The 17,662-nt window shown below is 39.4% G+C and overlaps 2 protein-coding genes across 4 annotated transcripts in view; one reads left to right on the plus strand and one right to left on the minus strand.

Annotated features, from left to right (window-relative positions):
• The window catches only part of slc36a1 (solute carrier family 36 member 1), a 42,121-nt gene extending 32,651 nt beyond the window's left edge, over positions 1-9,470 (minus strand). The window contains exons 1-2 of one of the 3 annotated variants that reach the window (XM_034117903.1): positions 9,316-9,470; positions 230-311 (exon numbers count right to left, since the gene is read on the minus strand). In XM_034117903.1, the coding sequence (XP_033973794.1) occupies positions 230-263 (34 nt within the window). In that variant the 5' untranslated portion in view covers positions 264-311; positions 9,316-9,470. The remainder of the gene's footprint in view (positions 1-229; positions 312-9,315) is intronic. The other 2 variants (XM_034117907.1, XM_034117914.1) reach the window with 2 other exon arrangements.
• A 1,525-nt stretch (positions 9,471-10,995) lies between these two features.
• Positions 10,996-17,174, plus strand: atox1 (antioxidant 1 copper chaperone). The gene is made up of 4 exons (XM_034118114.1): positions 10,996-11,238; positions 13,295-13,370; positions 15,413-15,560; positions 16,494-17,174. Exons 1-3 carry the CDS (start codon positions 11,233-11,235, stop codon positions 15,535-15,537), a joined length of 207 nt encoding a protein of 68 aa, XP_033974005.1. The 5' UTR covers positions 10,996-11,232; the 3' UTR covers positions 15,538-15,560; positions 16,494-17,174.
• Positions 17,175-17,662: the final 488 nt, after the last annotated feature.

A 17,662-nucleotide genomic window follows, 5' to 3' on the forward strand; every position in this document is an offset into this window, starting at 1 on the left:
AGTGCTAACAGCTAACGGCTGTGTTGTTTTTCTGGGGTTCTCATTGAAGATGACGTCACGGCTCCGCCTACACTGCGTTACCATAGATACTACCCCAGTTCCTAAATTGTAATGGAAATGCGCCATAAAGTGAGCCAGTCCTAACGAGGCCTAGCCATACCGAGCGAGGCCGAGTAGTGGAAACGCGCCATTAGTGACCCAAAAAGAGAATGTCATTTGATTTCTTTACCTTCTCTAGTGTCCACGTCGCTGGAGGCCATCATGTCTCTCAGATCCTAATACCGGGGAATCAGGGAGTCCAGCATCGACAACTAGCAGAACAGAAAGAAGAACAAGATATCAGTTCAATTAAAGAGTGGTCAGTAGGAATCGATATCGTCAGAGATGAAGAAGTTCACAGGGGGAAGAGTGACTAGAAAAAAGTCAAATTTTCTGTAACGCTGTTGTAGTTCTGTCGAAACCAAACATTCATATATCCACAAGTAGCAATAAGCTCAGGTACGTTTGGTTGACTCTTTACTTAAAGGTCACCTATCATGCAAAATCCTCTTCTTCATGTCTCTTCTTCATCAACATGTGTCCCCTCTTCTCCATGTCTCTTCTACATCAACATGTGTCCCCTCTTCTTCATGTCTCTTCTTCATCAACATGTGTCCCCTCTTCTCCATGTGTCCCCTCTTCTTCATGTCTCTTCTACATCAACATGTGTCCCCTCTTCTCCATGTCTCTTCTTCATCAACATGTGTCCCCTCTTCTTCATGTCTCTTCTTCATCAACATGTGTCCCCTCTTCTCCATGTGTCCCCTCTTCTTCATGTCTCTTCTACATCAACATGTGTCCCCTCTTCTCCATGTCTCTTCTACATCAACATGTGTCCCCTCTTCTCCATGTGTCCCCTCTTCTTCATGTCTCTTCTTCATCAACATGTGTCCTCTCTTCTCCATGTGTCCCCTCTTCTTCATGTCTCTTCTACATCAACATGTGTCCCCTCTTCTTCATGTCTCTTCTTCATCAACATGTGTCCCCTCTTCTCCATGTGTCCCCTCTTCTTCATGTCTCTTCTTCATCAACATGTGTCCCCTCTTCTTCATGTCTCTTCTACATCAACATGTGTCCCCTCTTCTTCATGTCTCTTCTACATCAACATGTGTCCCCTCTTCTTCATGTCTCTTCTACATCAACATGTGTCCCCTCTTCTTCATGTCTCTTCTACATCAACATGTGTCCCCTCTTCTTCATGTCTCTTCTACATCAACATGTGTCCCCTCTTCTTCATGTCTCTTCTACATCAACATGTGTCCCCTCTTCTTCATGTCTCTTCTTCATCAACATGTGTCCCCTCTTCTTCATCAACATGTGTCCCCTCTTCTCCATGTCTCTTCTACATCAACATGTGTCCCCTCTTCTTCATGTCTCTTCTACATCAACATGTGTCCCCTCTTCTTCATGTCTCTTCTACATCAACATGTGTACCCTCTTCTTCATGTCTCTTCTACATCAACATGTGTACCCTCTTCTTCATGTCTCTTCTACATCAACATGTGTCCCCTCTTCTTCATGTCTCTTCTACATCAACATGTGTCCCCTCTTCTTCATGTCTCTTCTACATCAACATGTGTCCCCTCTTCTTCATGTCTCTTCTACATCAACATGTGTACCCTCTTCTTCATGTCTCTTCTACATCAACATGTGTCCCCTCTTCTTCATGTCTCTTCTACATCAACATGTGTCCCCTCTTCTTCATGTCTCTTCTACATCAACATGTGTCCCCTCTTCTTCATGTCTCTTCTACATCAACATGTGTCCCCCTCTTCTTCATGTCTCTTCTACATCAACATGTGTCCCCTCTTCTTCATGTCTCTTCTACATCAACATGTGTCCCCTCTTCTTCATGTCTCTTCTACATCAACATGTGTCCCCTCTTCTTCATGTCTCTTCTACATCAACATGTGTCCCCTCTTCTTCATGTCTCTTCTACATCAACATGTGTACCCTCTTCTTCATGTCTCTTCTACATCAACATGTGTCCCCTCTTCTTCATGTCTCTTCTACATCAACATGTGTCCCCTCTTCTTCATGTCTCTTCTACATCAACATGTGTCCCCTCTTCTTCATGTCTCTTCTACATCAACATGTGTCCCCTCTTCTTCATGTCTCTTCTACATCAACATGTGTCCCCCTCTTCTTCATGTCTCTTCTACATCAACATGTGTCCCCTCTTCTTCATGTCTCTTCTACATCAACATGTGTCCCCTCTTCTTCATGTCTCTTCTACATCAACATGTGTCCCCTCTTCTTCATGTCTCTTCTACATCAACATGTGTCCCCTCTTCTTCATGTCTCTTCTACATCAACATGTGTCCCCTCTTCTTCATGTCTCTTCTACATCAACATGTGTACCCTCTTCTTCATGTCTCTTCTACATCAACATGTGTCCCATCTTCTTCATGTCTCTTCTACATCAACATGTGTCCCCTCTTCTTCATGTCTCTTCTACATCAACATGTGTCCCCTCTTCTTCATGTCTCTTCTACATCAACATGTGTCCCCTCTTCTTCATGTCTCTTCTACATCAACATGTGTCCCCTCTTCTTCATGTCTCTTCTTCATCAACATGTGTCCCCTCTTCTTCATGTCTCTTCTTCATCAACATGTGTCCCCTCTGTGGAAAGAGACTCTGAAAGTTTCAGGAAAAAAGATTCTCTCTCTTTTTGTCCTGATCTATTTCTATAAAAACCTGTCTGAGCAGCTGCGGTCGGTTATGACGTCAATTTTACAACGGCTTGTTTAAAGGTGGGGTAGGTAAATTTGAGAAACCAGGTCGAGTGAGCTAGAATTTGAAAATACACAACCGGAGAAAATCTGCCACTTCCTCACAGAGCCCCTCCTCCAACACACACGAACGCGCACATGACCAATGAGGACACCAGATAAGTTTGTGCACAGATGGAAGGCTGACAGGCAGGTAGGCCATCCAGTTATTTTAGCCGGGCCGGCTCAGATGATTGGTCGTGCTTTTTACAGTACCACAGCTTCCACAGATGATATTTTTTAATGGATTTTTTGTCAAAGCACTTCAGATATTCATTGCTATCGGGATGTTAAGAGCATTCCATGGAATATAACAAAAAGTGTATCTCCAGCCGGTTTCTCAAACTTACCTACCCTACCTTTAAATAAATGATATAAGACAATAATTACAATGTTCAAATATATCCACGCTGTGGGACGTATAAAAGGACTTCTGATCTGGCTGTTAAAGAAATAAAAAGCATGCCGCATCTTTCCATCAGTGACCCATAATCCAGAGGAATTCATTTCAATGTCATAGTAAATTGGAGACGGTGATATAAAGGGCTCGTGCAGAAAAATGCAAAACTAAATATTTCACATACACCATTTAGTTTGTTACCATAAATGTAATCCTAAGCAATCAATGCATATTTTACCAGCTGTTCATATATTAACTTTGATTGTATAATTGTGCTTATTTAGTGCTAAGTTAGCTCCAATTCTGCTAGGGTGAGGAGACACAAAAACCAACATAACCACAGGATTTTATTAACATTATTCCTAATAGTGAAAATGTGTGTTGATCGCATGGACAGTAAATGTAAAACTCAAGCACATTTCTAAGCTTGAAACACATTTTCTGAACCTTGAGACTTTGCACAAACTCTTGATAAATATATGGTGGTACACTTGACATTGTTAAATCATTAAATACCAAAGTGAGGGCTGCAACTAAAGACAGTTTTCCTTATTTTTTATTAGGTTTTATTTCGAGGGTTTGCACGAGGCTTTGCTGTCCACCCCCTGAGTCATTGCAAACATTCGCCCACATTTTTAGGAACCAAAATGTAACCGTCATGACTTTATCTTATCTAACTTCCCCCTTATCTTCCGGTCACACTGTCACTGTTCGGTGTTGACATCTCGTGAAAGTGGACAGTTTCTTTTACAGGAAAGCATGGACTTGAGACTTCCAGCTAAACAAAACGTTTACGGGTGTTTTTGAGTTCAAGGTTCAGGCGTTTACTCTGCTTTTATCAGTGCTACTGCATCTTGGGATATTTTACAGAACAACTACAAGGTCACTCGTGTGTATAACAACAGTGAAACACAAGTATTTCTCCTGGCAGCTGCTCTCAGGATGAGCGTGGTTCAGAAGAGGTTCAGTGAGCATCAAGAAAAAGGTGATTTATTTTAAAGAAGGGTCTAGAGCAGGGGTGGGGAACCTTTTTCCTCTCAAGGGCCATTTTAATTTTCACAACATCCTCCGAGGGCCGTAGAAATGATTGAACTCAACCTCTGCTTAAAAAAATGCATTCATTTCGCCTTTCTTTCATGCTGTGCAGAGAAAAAGCAACCTCTTAATCCAGATATCTTTCTGTTTTATGTTCAATGTTTTCATGTTATGCTTTGGAGAGTCTGTAAAAGGCGTACGGACCAACATGCAGACACTCATAGCAGGTACCTTGAATTCCAGGAATGTAATGAAAACTTAAATGCAACAAACTGAGGAACACTGGATACTAAACTCAAACACAACAGAAACTAACACAGCAAAACCAGGTGAACATAATCATCCGTCCATTCCTCCTGGAGAGTCCGACATTCTGCATCCACCTTTCTCTTTTTAATACTCGCCATATTAAGTTCGCTGCTATCATTACATTACATGACATGTCACTTGTTAGACGCTTTTATCCAAAGCGACTTACATACTCAATACTGTGGACAATCCCCACAGGAGCACTTTGGGGTGAAGTGTCTCAGGGACACAACGACATGCTGACTGCAGTGGGGTTTGAACCTGTGACCCCCTGATCCCAACACCAACGCACAATCCACTGCACCACACGCCTATCAATGACAGTCTCGTTTAATATTGAAGACGTGACGTGAGATATACCACGTGATGACACGTTACGCTCGTGTTGTGTTCAAGGAACCTGACCTTGGCCAGGAAAAACAATCAGTCACTTGTTTAATTCTATTGCGGTCTAGATTTTAATTTTTAATTTTATTGCGTGTGTTTATAAATTACCTCGAGGGCCGTATCAAATGGTCTCGCGGACCGTATACGGCCCGGAGGCTCCCCACCCCTGCTCTAAATGATGAGCCACTCAGCAGATTTCTCAATGTGTCGGGGCATGTGCAGACTAACCATGCAAAGAGGAAATGAAAACAGCTGGCCGCATGATGACCGGCACATAAACTGAAACAAAAAGCTGTTGAGATGTGGAGCTTTGGCGACCCTGAATGCCATGTCCAATTATTTATCAAAAACATAGATGGGAAAAATCTCAAATTGAAAGGTTATTGTTAGAGCCAGTCTTTTGTTTTGGGTGAAAAAGGAACATTTGTAGTCAAGCGTCTGTAAAAGACAGCCTTTCAGGAAACACAGAGATGGACAACAAGACGTGGTCGAGACGTGGTTTTTAAACGTTAAGTTATAATAAAACCAAAATGAAAGAAAGACAATCTAAGTTGTGGTAACACTTTATTTTAAAGCACATATATTCGCCATCAACTAGTTGTTAATTAACATGTATATTAGCAGTATATTGGCTCTTTATTAGTCGTTATAAAACGCATATTAATGCCTTATTCTACAAGACCATATTCTACAAGTTCTAGTTAAGAGTTTGTCCTTAATAACCCTCTAATTAGTGCTTATTTATTGTAATTAGGGACGTTGTTGTACATGAGTTTGGGTCTTAATATGCTCAATATGGGCCTAATAAGGCATTCTCTCATAATATCACCTAACAAATATATTCTTATGTAACAAGACATGAAACTAAAAGTGTTAATTGTGTCAAAATGACGTTTTTCTAACTCAGAATATGTTCCCCATTTCAAAGTGAAGTCTTGTTCATAACCAATAAGCTAGTAGTTTGACTCTAATATGTTAAAGAACAACTAGTTGCCGGTGGATATGTGAACCTTAATCTATAGTGTAACCTAAATTGTTTATTCTTTCATTTGAGTTTAGCCTATTTTTACTGGATTTGTTTAACTATTGTAGAGGCCTATTTTCTTGCTGAAATGTTGCATTTCTTTCTTGTATGATGATGGATGTTTATCGGAGCGGCAGCTAGTGATTATTATTCAGTAAATATGACTTTAAACTAAAGCATTATATTTAAATTAAACCATTTTGCAATTCAGAAAGTAATGGAAAAAGTGTTGCTTTCATGCTGCTTATTTTGTTTAACCAACAGTATAAAATGCTTAAAATATTTAATTTACAACGTGATTAAACTGTAATTCCTCACATTTGACCGTCTAGAATCAGAAAGAAATAGCATTTTTCTTTATTGAATGCGATCAATCAATATTTAAAATAACTGTAGATTCATTTCCTGTGGATTGACCATCTGGATAAATGTATTATTGATTAATACTTTCAGTTTCTAAGCTTATATACGTATTTATTACATACAAAATGTCGTGCGAAGTTTGGGGAAAGTATGCTTTGTAGTGTTCTCTCAGCAACGGCCCCCTTATTAAATAATGCAAAAAGATATTTGAGTTCAAGGCATACAAAACAAATAAGATGCAAATAGTGACGTTTACATTAAAGGGTCTTAATGTCATTCTAACCCTGAGTTTGGCGGAAATTTCCAATGTTTACTGATAAGATAACACACAGCACATGTTTGCACAGGGTGAGGTCAAACTGAACACCTCAACTGCCTCTAATGGAAACAAGAGAATATCCTTCAGATCTTGTACTTGAGTAAAAGTAGAAGTACTCAGATCTTGTTCTTGAGTAAATGTAGAAGTACTCAGGTCTTGTACTTGAGTAAAAGTAGAAGTACTCAGGTCTTGTACTTGAGTAAAAGTAGAAGTACTCAGATCTTGTACTTGAGTAAAAGTAGAAGTACCAGAGTGTAGGAATACTCTGTTTCAGCAAAAGTCCTTCATTCAAAATGTTACTCAAGTGAAAGTAGAAAAGTATTCTCATAAAAATATAGTGAAAGTAGCGACAGTAAAAGTAGTCATTGTGCAGATTGGTCCATTTCAGAATAATATATATGATATGTTTTATAATGATTGATCATGAAAGTGTTCTCAAAGCTGGTAAAAGGTGCAGCTAGTTTGAATGACTTTGTATACTGCAGGGTAGCTTGTGGATTTACTCCAGGTGGAACTAAAGTCTGATTTAAAGAAATGAATAAACTGATCAGGAAAGCTGGGTCTGTCCTCAGCATCAAGCTGGACCCCTTTAAAGCTGTGGTGGAGAGGAGGACACTGAACAGGCTGTTGTCCATCATGGATAACCCCACCCCCCCTCTCCACCTGCAGCTGGACAGACAGATAACCCCACCCATCCTCTCCACCTGCAGCTGGACAGACAGATAACCCCCACCCCCCCTCTCCACCTGCAGCTGGACAGACAGATAACCCCACCCCCCCTCTCCACCTGCAGCTGGACAGACAGATAACCCCACCCCCCCCTCTCCACCTGCAGCTGGACAGACAGATAACCCCACCCCCCCCTCTCCACCTGCAGCTGGACAGACAGATAACCCCCACCCCCCCCTCTCCACCTGCAGCTGGACAGACAGATAACCCCCCACCCCCCCCTCTCCACCTGCAGCTGGACAGACAGATAACCCCACCCCCCCTCTCCACCTGCAGCTGGACAGACAGATAACCCCCACCCCCCCTCTCCACCTGCAGCTGGACAGACAGATAACCCCACCCATCCTCTCCACCTGCAGCTGGACAGACAGATAACCCCACCCATCCTCTCCACCTGCAGCTGGACAGTCAGATAACCCCACCCATCCTCTCCACCTGCAGCTGGACAGTCAGCGGAGCTCCTTCTCCAACAGACTGCTGTCACAAGGACAGATACTGGAAAACATTCCTGCCCACTGCAATAACTCTGTACAACAAATCACCTCTGGCTGGAAGAGAACTCTCTGCTCCATAGTTTCTCTAGAAATAAAACCACGTTGTACATTTCACTCATATATATATATAATCTGTTTAATATGTAATACTCCATATTCCATATATTTTTGAATATATATATATATATATATTTGTATAATATCTGCATGTATATTTTCTATTTTATTTTACTTCTCTTTCTATTCTTGTTTATTTTGTAGTTTTGTTTTATTGTAAAATGCCTTGTCTTTTATGCTGCTGCAACAAAAACAATTTCCCAAATTGGGATCAATAAAGTACCATCTCATCTTATCTTATCTTATCTCTGATTTAACACTTGATTATATTTCACATCATTCATCCAGATCTGTAAAGTAACTAAAGGTATTAAATACATGTAGTGGAGTAAAAGTACACCATTTACCTCTGAACTGTAGAGGAGTAGAAGTACAAAGTACCGTAAAATGGAAATACTCAAGTAAAGTACAAGTAGCTAAAGATTGCACTTAAGTAGTTACTTGTACTTAGTTACTTAAAACACACACACACACACACACACACACACACACACACACCACACACACACACACACACACACACACACACACACACACACACACACACACACACACACACACACACACACACACACACACACACACACACACACACACACACACACACACACACACACACACACACACACACACACACACACACACACACACCGAAACAGAAGATCTCATAATTGTTTCACTATAATCTTTGACCAGGAGATGTGTCTCTGCCTTCTTAATGGACAGCTTGATAAAGCAAACATCAGTAGAAACACTATTTAATGAGCTTATGATGTATGTATTGAGCTAAAAGGCAGGTAAATAGGGCTGAGCACACATTTCATTTCTGGTTAGCTCCGACAAAGACTCCCGAAGTAGCAGGAAAGGAAGATGTGAGCTAAAAATGGCAATTACCAGGGTGACTTAAAGGAGCGTTTTATGCTTTTTTTGGTGTTCCCGTTTCTGTAGTGTGTTATAAAGGTTTGTGTGGATGTAAATGGTCTGCAAAGGCAAACCAAACTGGTTTCAGACAGAGGGTAAAAAGAGGTGCTGCAGCACAGGCAGTATGAGACAAATAAAGAGCATTTTGAACATTAAAGCATGGAGACATGTCAGAGGCACTGAATACTTGTGTGAACCTGAAAAGGAGCAGGATGTGTCCTCTTTAAGCAACAACAAAGCTAAAAACAACCAATAATGTAGCAATGAAACACCAGTTTGTTTTGATTTCCCGACCTAGCAGCTTAGCTATGTGGCTAACATTAGCTTCATTCTGCGATGCCATCTTTGAGACCGTAAACACGCCACGGAAAAGGTTCGAAATAAACAACAATAAACAACAACCTACCTCGTACCTCTTTGTAATCTCTGTGCGGGTATCCGGCTGGTTTTAATGGAGGTTATCCTCGCCACAGACCTCTGATTTACCTATCATGCCGCTGGCTGAATTACAGATTGAAGAGCAGGAGGAGTCGGTTGTTTGTCCGCGAGCCAGCAGCAGAGCAGGTCACGTGACCCGAGGGGAGGTGTGCGTTCGACGTCTTGTTGCCATAGATACGGATAATAATAACGGAAAACCGTTAGCGTGTTAAAAACATACAGAGGCGGTAGAAGTATCTCAGATATTGTACTTGAGTAAAAGTAGAAGTAGGCCTACTCAAGATCTTACTTGAGTAAAAGTAGAAGTAGCCTACTCAAATATTGTACTCAAGTAAAGGTAGAAGTACTCAGATATTGTACTCAAGTAAAAGTAGAAGTACTCAGATCTTACTTGAGTAAAAGTAGAAGTACTCAGATCTTGTACTCAAGTAAAGGTAGAAGTACTTCGACATTTTACTCGAGTAAAAGTAGAAGTACTCAGATCTTGTAGCCTACTCGAGTGAAAGTAGAAGTACCCAGATCTTGTACTTGAGTAGAAGTACCCTGATCTTGTACTTGAGTAAAAGTAGAAGTACTCAGATATTGTACTTGAGTAAAAGTAGAAGTACTCAGATCTTGTACTTGAGTAAAAGTAGAATTACTCAGATCTTGTACTTGAGTAAAAGTAGAAGTACTCAGATCTTGTACTTGAGTAAAAGTGGAAATACCAGAAATACTTAAAGTACCAAAAGTAAAAGTAGTCATTGTGCATGTTGGTCCATTTCAGAAAAAATAGATATGACATGTTGTGATTAGTTATGTATTTAACTCTGAATTGTAGTGAAGTACAAGTACTGACAACACTGACAATATCTTTATATTTTGGCACAAATGTACACAGAACTGAAACTGTAAAAATATAGTGTGTTGTGTAAGCTAACATATATCAGGAATAGTTATATATAAAATATATATAAATAATGAGTGACGGATGGTCCAGGAAACGTATAACTGAATAATGGCAAATAAGCAAAAACAAAATTAAACTTTGTAAACGATTTTGATAAGACAGTTTTGATTCTATGGTAAAATAACTAGGGCTTTTATTTTGGAAATACGTGCGTTTGGGTGCGCTTGATTTGTGTTCCCGGGCAGCCGGAATACACTGATTTAGATCTACGCAGTTTCTCATTCGTTTATTTTCGATTCTTCCGATATAATTTGATCAAGTAACTGCATGAAATACGTCTGAACAACACAAAGGGTTTGAAATGTGTGTTAAAATAAAAGTCAAATGATCGGAAGGATAGGTTTCATTGCGTCAAGTTAGCCGAAATAAAAGTTAAACGAGATTCCCCTTCAAAATAAAACAAAGCGTTCTGTATGTCTTTTTAATTTCAATCCGTTAGTTTGTATTTATTATACTTAACATTGTCTCTATAAAAGAACATTATTACTTTTCAAGTAAATCAATATTCCTGTGTTCTTTTCGTTGTTTTTAAAATGCAAATATGTGCATTTTTCATACCGGAAAGTTTAAGCTGATTTTTTTTATTAACGTAGCGGCCAAACGGTGGTACTACAACTCATGTGACGTCATGTTGGCTCAAAAATACTTTTTCCCATTGACTTGAATTGGGAAAGAAACGCCTGTAAACCAGCGTATACTTTTTGGGGGGCTAAATAAACTACCCAGTTCGAATTATTTGCCTTTATTTACATCATTAGGGTCTCTCTCAGGAATGAACTAAGCCCCGCCCCCGACGCTGTTTCCGGTTCTCTTCACACTTAGCTTCACACCGGCTAACGGAGATCATATCTGCAGGTTTTCTCAATAACTTATTGCCACATCTCCACAGAGGAAAGTCCACAGCTGACACACGGGTTGCATAACTTCTCCTCCAACATGACGGTGAGTTAAGAACATCCTAATGTCTCAAATTAAATCAGATGTTCCTTTCCGCATTGCTCAGTAGCTGTAGCTCTCAGACTGCTCTCTGTCAGCTGATCAGAAAACACTTCCATTGAAACAGAGGGAAACATCGATTATAGTCTTTGAACAGGAGATTGCATTATGTGATCAGATGTCATGATATTTCAATATAGAGAAATGTAATATGACAGTACTAGTATTAATACCGTCTAATGTTACATTGGTTAGCAGTGGTGAAAAGTACATGTACTCGAGTATTGTACTTTAGTCCTACTTTGACGTATTTGTGCTTTACTTGAGTATTTCCATGTAATACTACTTTATACTTTTACTACACTATATTTATTTTAACTCTCACAGTTACTTATAAACACATGGTATGCTGATATTGAGTAATGCAGTATACTGTAATCTGTATTTTGTCCACGTTGACAAACTACAATACTGAAATGCTCCCACGTGTAAAAAACAGGATAATATAATAACCATGAAAATATAATATCTATTCAGCCCTATGGGTACTTTTGATACTTGAAGTCAATCTAGCTGATAATACTCTATATTATAACGAAATGGGCCATTGTGCAGAATAAGTACTTCTAGTATATTATGATGCTAATACTTTTGACCTTTTTAAATCAAGACTTTTACTTGTAGTGAAGCATTTTAAGACCATAGTATTTGTAGTTTTTCTCAAGTAAAGCATCTGAATACTGCTACCAATACTGCTGATTGGTAAACAACCACAGTTAGAATAATTGATCAATGATGTTAATTGCACAGAACATGTAGTCAGAAGTAGTACCTCAGGTCAGTAAATGTAACATGAGATTAATGGTAATAATACTCATATTGATATCTAATTTCTCTTCATTATAGATATCATGACATCTGATATCTCACATAATGCAATCTCCTGTTGTTGTTTATCTAGCTGATCAGTAAACAATCACTTTCATTGAGGCAAACATCGATTCCAGTCATCAGCTTGATTCGTAAATGGTGGGAATTGAGCAGCACATAAAGTTCAAAGTAGTATCTCAGTTCATTTAAATGTAACATGACATTAATGGTAATGATACTCGTATTGATGTCAGAAAGCAGAAACAGATACGAGGAATTTGCCTTGGTGTCTATGGAGCGTACATAAACACAGTTAAAGAAAACAACAACAAATTAAACTATTATATCATGAATCAGGATCAGTAAACAATCACTTCCGTTAAAAACTGAATGGGGGATCAATAAAGGGTCATCCTAATCTTAATACTCGTGTAGACATCACATTTATTTGGGAGCCGTTATCAAAGTGTAATGTTTTCGGGCTCCGAAGCCGCGGCTCCGTGTCGGCTTCGTGTGGACGAACCGTCTATACGATAAAGAACTTTAGCGGATACAACTGATATCGTCTCCGTGTGGACGCGGCCTAAGCTACTGTGTGGAAGTGTGGGACAATTTAGACATTGTTTATATCACATGAAAGAGCACTAAGATATGTTCATACAGTTTATTCAAGCCATTTAATTTAAATCAGTATGCACAAGTTCCTTTCAAGCAGATCTTAAAGCAGATCCCGTTTAAATTATAGAATATTTTTAAGGGTTTTTTAGTGTCAGGTAATGTTTATATAGAGATGTAATGCATGTAATTGTAATGGTGGTTATAAATCCAAGAAGGTAAAAAAATTAAGAAAATAAGTGCGATTTAAAATAGTCCAAACATAGAAAACGGATACAAAAAAACTTTAATATATTTAAAAAAAATGCAAAAATATAAATAAATAAATATATATTAAAAAAAATGAATAAAAATAAGAAAGAAAGAAATAAAATAATAATAATAGGAAATAAAACAAATTAAAAACACCAAAGACAAATATATAATATACATAAATAAATGTGTAAAATAACTGTTGTTTTTTTTGTACATTTATACACCGTTACCATCACTTTCATTTTGGGGACTTTCGGAATAGTTATTATATTTTATTTAATTAATCATAATTACAGCTCATTATGTATTCTGTGTCCAACAGAAGCACGAGTTCGAGGTGGCGATGACCTGTGAGGGATGTTCAGGAGCCGTGACCCGGATCCTCAACAAACTGGGAGGTGAGATGAACTCAATCTGAGACCCTGAATATGATCAATAGATTCAAGATTCAAGGCTTTATTGTCATGTGATCAGCAGCTACAGTGTAGAAAAGGCAATGGGTGACTGTGGCTGTGAGGGAGTGCGGTCGTCTTTCAACCAGAAGGTGCAGCCAACATGTCGATGTGTCCTCGGGCAAGATACTTAACCCTGAGTTGCTCCCGATGGCCAACGGTGTGATCATCCCAACACAATCAGAATCAGGTTTATTGTCAAGTAGGTTTACACATAAAAATACACACGTGTTATAAGATAAGAAAATAAAAGATGGACCCTGTGAGGAGATTCAGGAGTTTAAGCGGCAACAGAGTGAGAGCGAAAGTACAGTACAGATCCACACAAGATTAATACAATTAAAGATAAAATGATATACAGGTAAGTAGCTGAATTAAATGAACCTATATACATATTTAAGTATGGATTGTTAAATATATTTACATGTATGTGTGCAGGTCAAAGATATTGTGCAAACAGAGAAGATTAATGTACGTGTTACGTGCGTGCATAACTATTATAAAGAGATTAAAACAGATAATTATTCACACAGAGTTTAAATATTCATAAATCTTAAACTAAGTACAGTGAATATATTACAAAATCCAGTACATCTTAAAGTGGAGAGCTGTGCAGAATGGTGCTGCACGATATATCGTGTCGTGACGATAATCGCGATATGCGCATGCGCGATAGTCTGTGAAGCTGACAATTGAGCGGCCCGACCAAGTAAGGAGGCAGAGGCACATCGCATTTTATTTATTTTTTAGGACGTGCGATATTAAGTAGGCAAAAGAACTCAAACACGTCATGTTACAATTCTTTTGCTGCTTGCTACAAAAGGAAAACTGGCGCGGCTCTCATGTCAGGGGTCCTTGAGTGAGTGACAGCAAACCACCAATCACAACCAAATCTCCAAAGCAAAATAAAGTAGTTTCATGTGTTTCTCCAGGGCAGTTCGGCGCTGCTAACCGAGCTAGCTCAGCTTGTTGCTCTGATAACTTAAGATCCAGACGTCCGTGACTAAAATCCTTCATCCGGTTAAATATAGTTAGAAAAATACCAATTGTATAGCATTAAAGTTCAAGTAAGGATGGTTTGCGGACAAAAAAAACTGTCTTTTCTTCAATTCCTGTATTTTTTCTTATCGCAGGTGAAGAAAATATATCGCAATGTCAGTTTTTTCCAATACCGTGCAGCCCTACTGCAGATTATAAAAGAGGAAGTGTTATTGAGAAATGTGCAATTCATTTCCACTGCGTCTTCCTCTCAGACTCCAATTACAGAATATCAGTTTCTAAAAAGGGGATTTTAGTCTTTGCAGACCATTTACATGCACACAAAGATACAGTATATAACACTCTACATGATGCAGAACACCACAGAAAGCAGAATAAGGCCTCTTTAATACACATGTCCTCACAGTCTTTGATCAATATTGTATAAGGTTAAATCATTTAATAGAAGCATGAAGAAGAACCTATCGCTTCCTCTCTTGGAGAATCCAGTTCAAGTTTAGTTTTAAATATTTTAAAGGGTGTATCTCTCCTGCAGCATGTCACCTGATGCTGAGTCATTTAAATGAATGGAGCGTCTGTTTTTCTACAAGCCACACACACACACACACACACACACACACACACACACACACACACACACACACACACACACACACACACACACACACACACACCTTGTTTTGTTAAACACATTCCCTCCTTCAAATCCTCTCACACTGTTAAGGTCAGAAATATGACGTAGGTAGATAGATAGATAGATAAAATGTATTGTGTCAAAGAAGCAGAAGTGTGTACAGACTTTATAATACAATAGTTAAAAAAGGGGTAAAAGAGAATTAACAATCAAAAATAAAATGAAAAAATGAAAACAGTTATATCAAATATAAACAAAAGCAACATCAGAGTTAGAGCGTCTTTTGGGGACTCCTTGCGTTGCTAGAGTTCCCTTTCTTTATGAAATTAAACCAGTGTCCTCTGTGTCCTCTCAGATGTGAAGTTTGAGATCGATCTGCCCAACAAACTGGTTTGGATCGAGTCCGACAAAGACGTGGATTTTCTCACTGAGACTCTGAAGAAATGCGGGAAGGACGTCAAGTACAACGGCACCAAATGAAGGACGTGCTGCACGAAGAACAGGTGACATGACGGGGATAAAAAGTGTTAAAGTCCACACTGAGTGACGTTTATTTTCCCACTGATGCATGCTTATGATCTCCATAAACTCAAAGAATCCTGCAAGAATTACTTTTACCAGATATAAGATATAATAGTACCATCCATCCATCCATCCATCTTATCCGTGGTCGGGTCGCGGAGGTATCAGTTCCAGCAGAGAGCCCCAAACGTTCCTCTCCCCTCATCAACCAGCTCTGACTGGGGGGTCCCAAGGCGCTCCCAGGCCAGCGGAGAGATATAATCCCTCCTCCTGGTCCTAGGTCTACCCCTCGGTCTCCTCCCAGCTGGACGTGCCTCAAACACCTCCTTAGAGAGGCGCCCAGGTGGCATCCTTACTAGGTGCCCGAACCACCTCAACTGGAGCGGTTCAACTCCGAGTCCCTCCCGGATGACTGAACTTCTCACCTTATCCCTAAGGGAGACGCCAGCCACCCTGCGGAGGAAACCCATCACGGCCGATTGTATCCCCGATCTCGTTCTCTCGGTAATGACCCATCCTTCATGACCCATCCTTCATGACCATAGGTGAGGGTAGGAACGGGAATGTCCCGGTAGACAGAGAGCTTTGCCTTCTGGCTCAGCTCTCTTTTCGTCACACGGTGCGGTAAAGAGACTGCAGTACCGCTCCCACTGCTCCGACTCTCCGGCCCATCTCACGCTCCATTGTTCCCTCACTCGAGAACATAATAGTACTAATAAAGCTTTATTTGTGTAGCACTTTACACACTCAGGATACACAAGATAAACAGAAAATAAGACATTCAATTCTGGATATGTGAACATGATTCCAAGAAGGTATTTTCGAATTATTTTCACTTGGATTTGATCTGCTATGAATTAACAAATGTAACTTGAATATGTCGGCTCACTTCCTCCATGTGTGTTTTTCTTTAGGAAATCCTGTCTGCTGATGCAAAGTGAAGATCTATGCTGGAAAAAGTCTAACGGACCCCCCCCCCTAAAAGCTAATGTGCACAAAAACCCCCACGTCACCTCAGAGTTTACAAAGTCATGAAGTCAGCCCTCTTTATTTGCAGCACGATAATCCGTAGTTTCCTGGAATGATATTTACAATATACAGAAATGTCCTTAAGCTAGCTGTAATGATGTATGTGTTGTGTTACTGTTCAGATATTTGATAAATAGCAGGATATGTTGGTGAGTTAATTGCAAAAGGAAAAACATCAAGTCAATTTATGCCATTTTTCTGTTTTGTTTTTTTTAAGCTACAAACAAACACTAACGGACTTCCTTCACACTGAAGTCACATTCCCTGGATTGTAAAACTTAATGCAAATTATCGCCTCTGTTTCCTTCAGTGTTATTGCATTTATTGGATTTAAAATGATAGAAAGGCGTGTGTACTACGAGGAAAACTCAGTCATATGCTGGACAAACTGCTTCCTGTCCACTTAACACAGGTCATACAGTATCCATCATGTTGCTTACTAACACACCTTGGTTTTATATGAACCACCTGAAGTCGTAATTCACTCTGTTTTGTGTAATAAAGACATCTTTCCTCACCTTTAGTAACTGCCTTTATGCTGGGGAAATAAAGTCACTTCTGCCTCACTGTGTGTACTGTTTTTATTCTTAAGTTTGTAAAATAAATAATAAGTTGATGCTTTAACCACCAGGAGGCGCTGTGTGATTACACTGTGCACTTTTGTTTTGAAACATTCAGGGGACTTTTTTGAGGAGTTTTACTTGTAACAGAGTTATATTGCAGTTCAGTTTATCAAGTTTTCCTTTAGTGTGAGGTCTGAGTACAGCGGTCAGAGAAGGCCAAAGTACACACATCCTTTACTCAAGTAGAAGTACAGATACTCGTGTTTAAAAATACTCTGGTGAAAGTAGAAGTACTGACTAAACTTCTTTACTCAAGTCAAAGTAAAGAGGGCTTTGAAATGTACTTGAGTAAAAAGTACCCATAACTAGCAGCTGTTTTAAAGAGTACCTGACCTCCCTTTATATTAATAGAACAATAATGTCATTGTTAGCTAATGAATGTTTCCATGCTGAACAACGGCAACATGACAACGTTTTCATTGGTCCCTCTT

Source organism: Trematomus bernacchii, unplaced genomic scaffold (genome assembly GCF_902827165.1).
Source record: "Trematomus bernacchii unplaced genomic scaffold, fTreBer1.1, whole genome shotgun sequence".
NCBI lineage: Eukaryota > Metazoa > Chordata > Actinopteri > Perciformes > Nototheniidae > Trematomus > Trematomus bernacchii.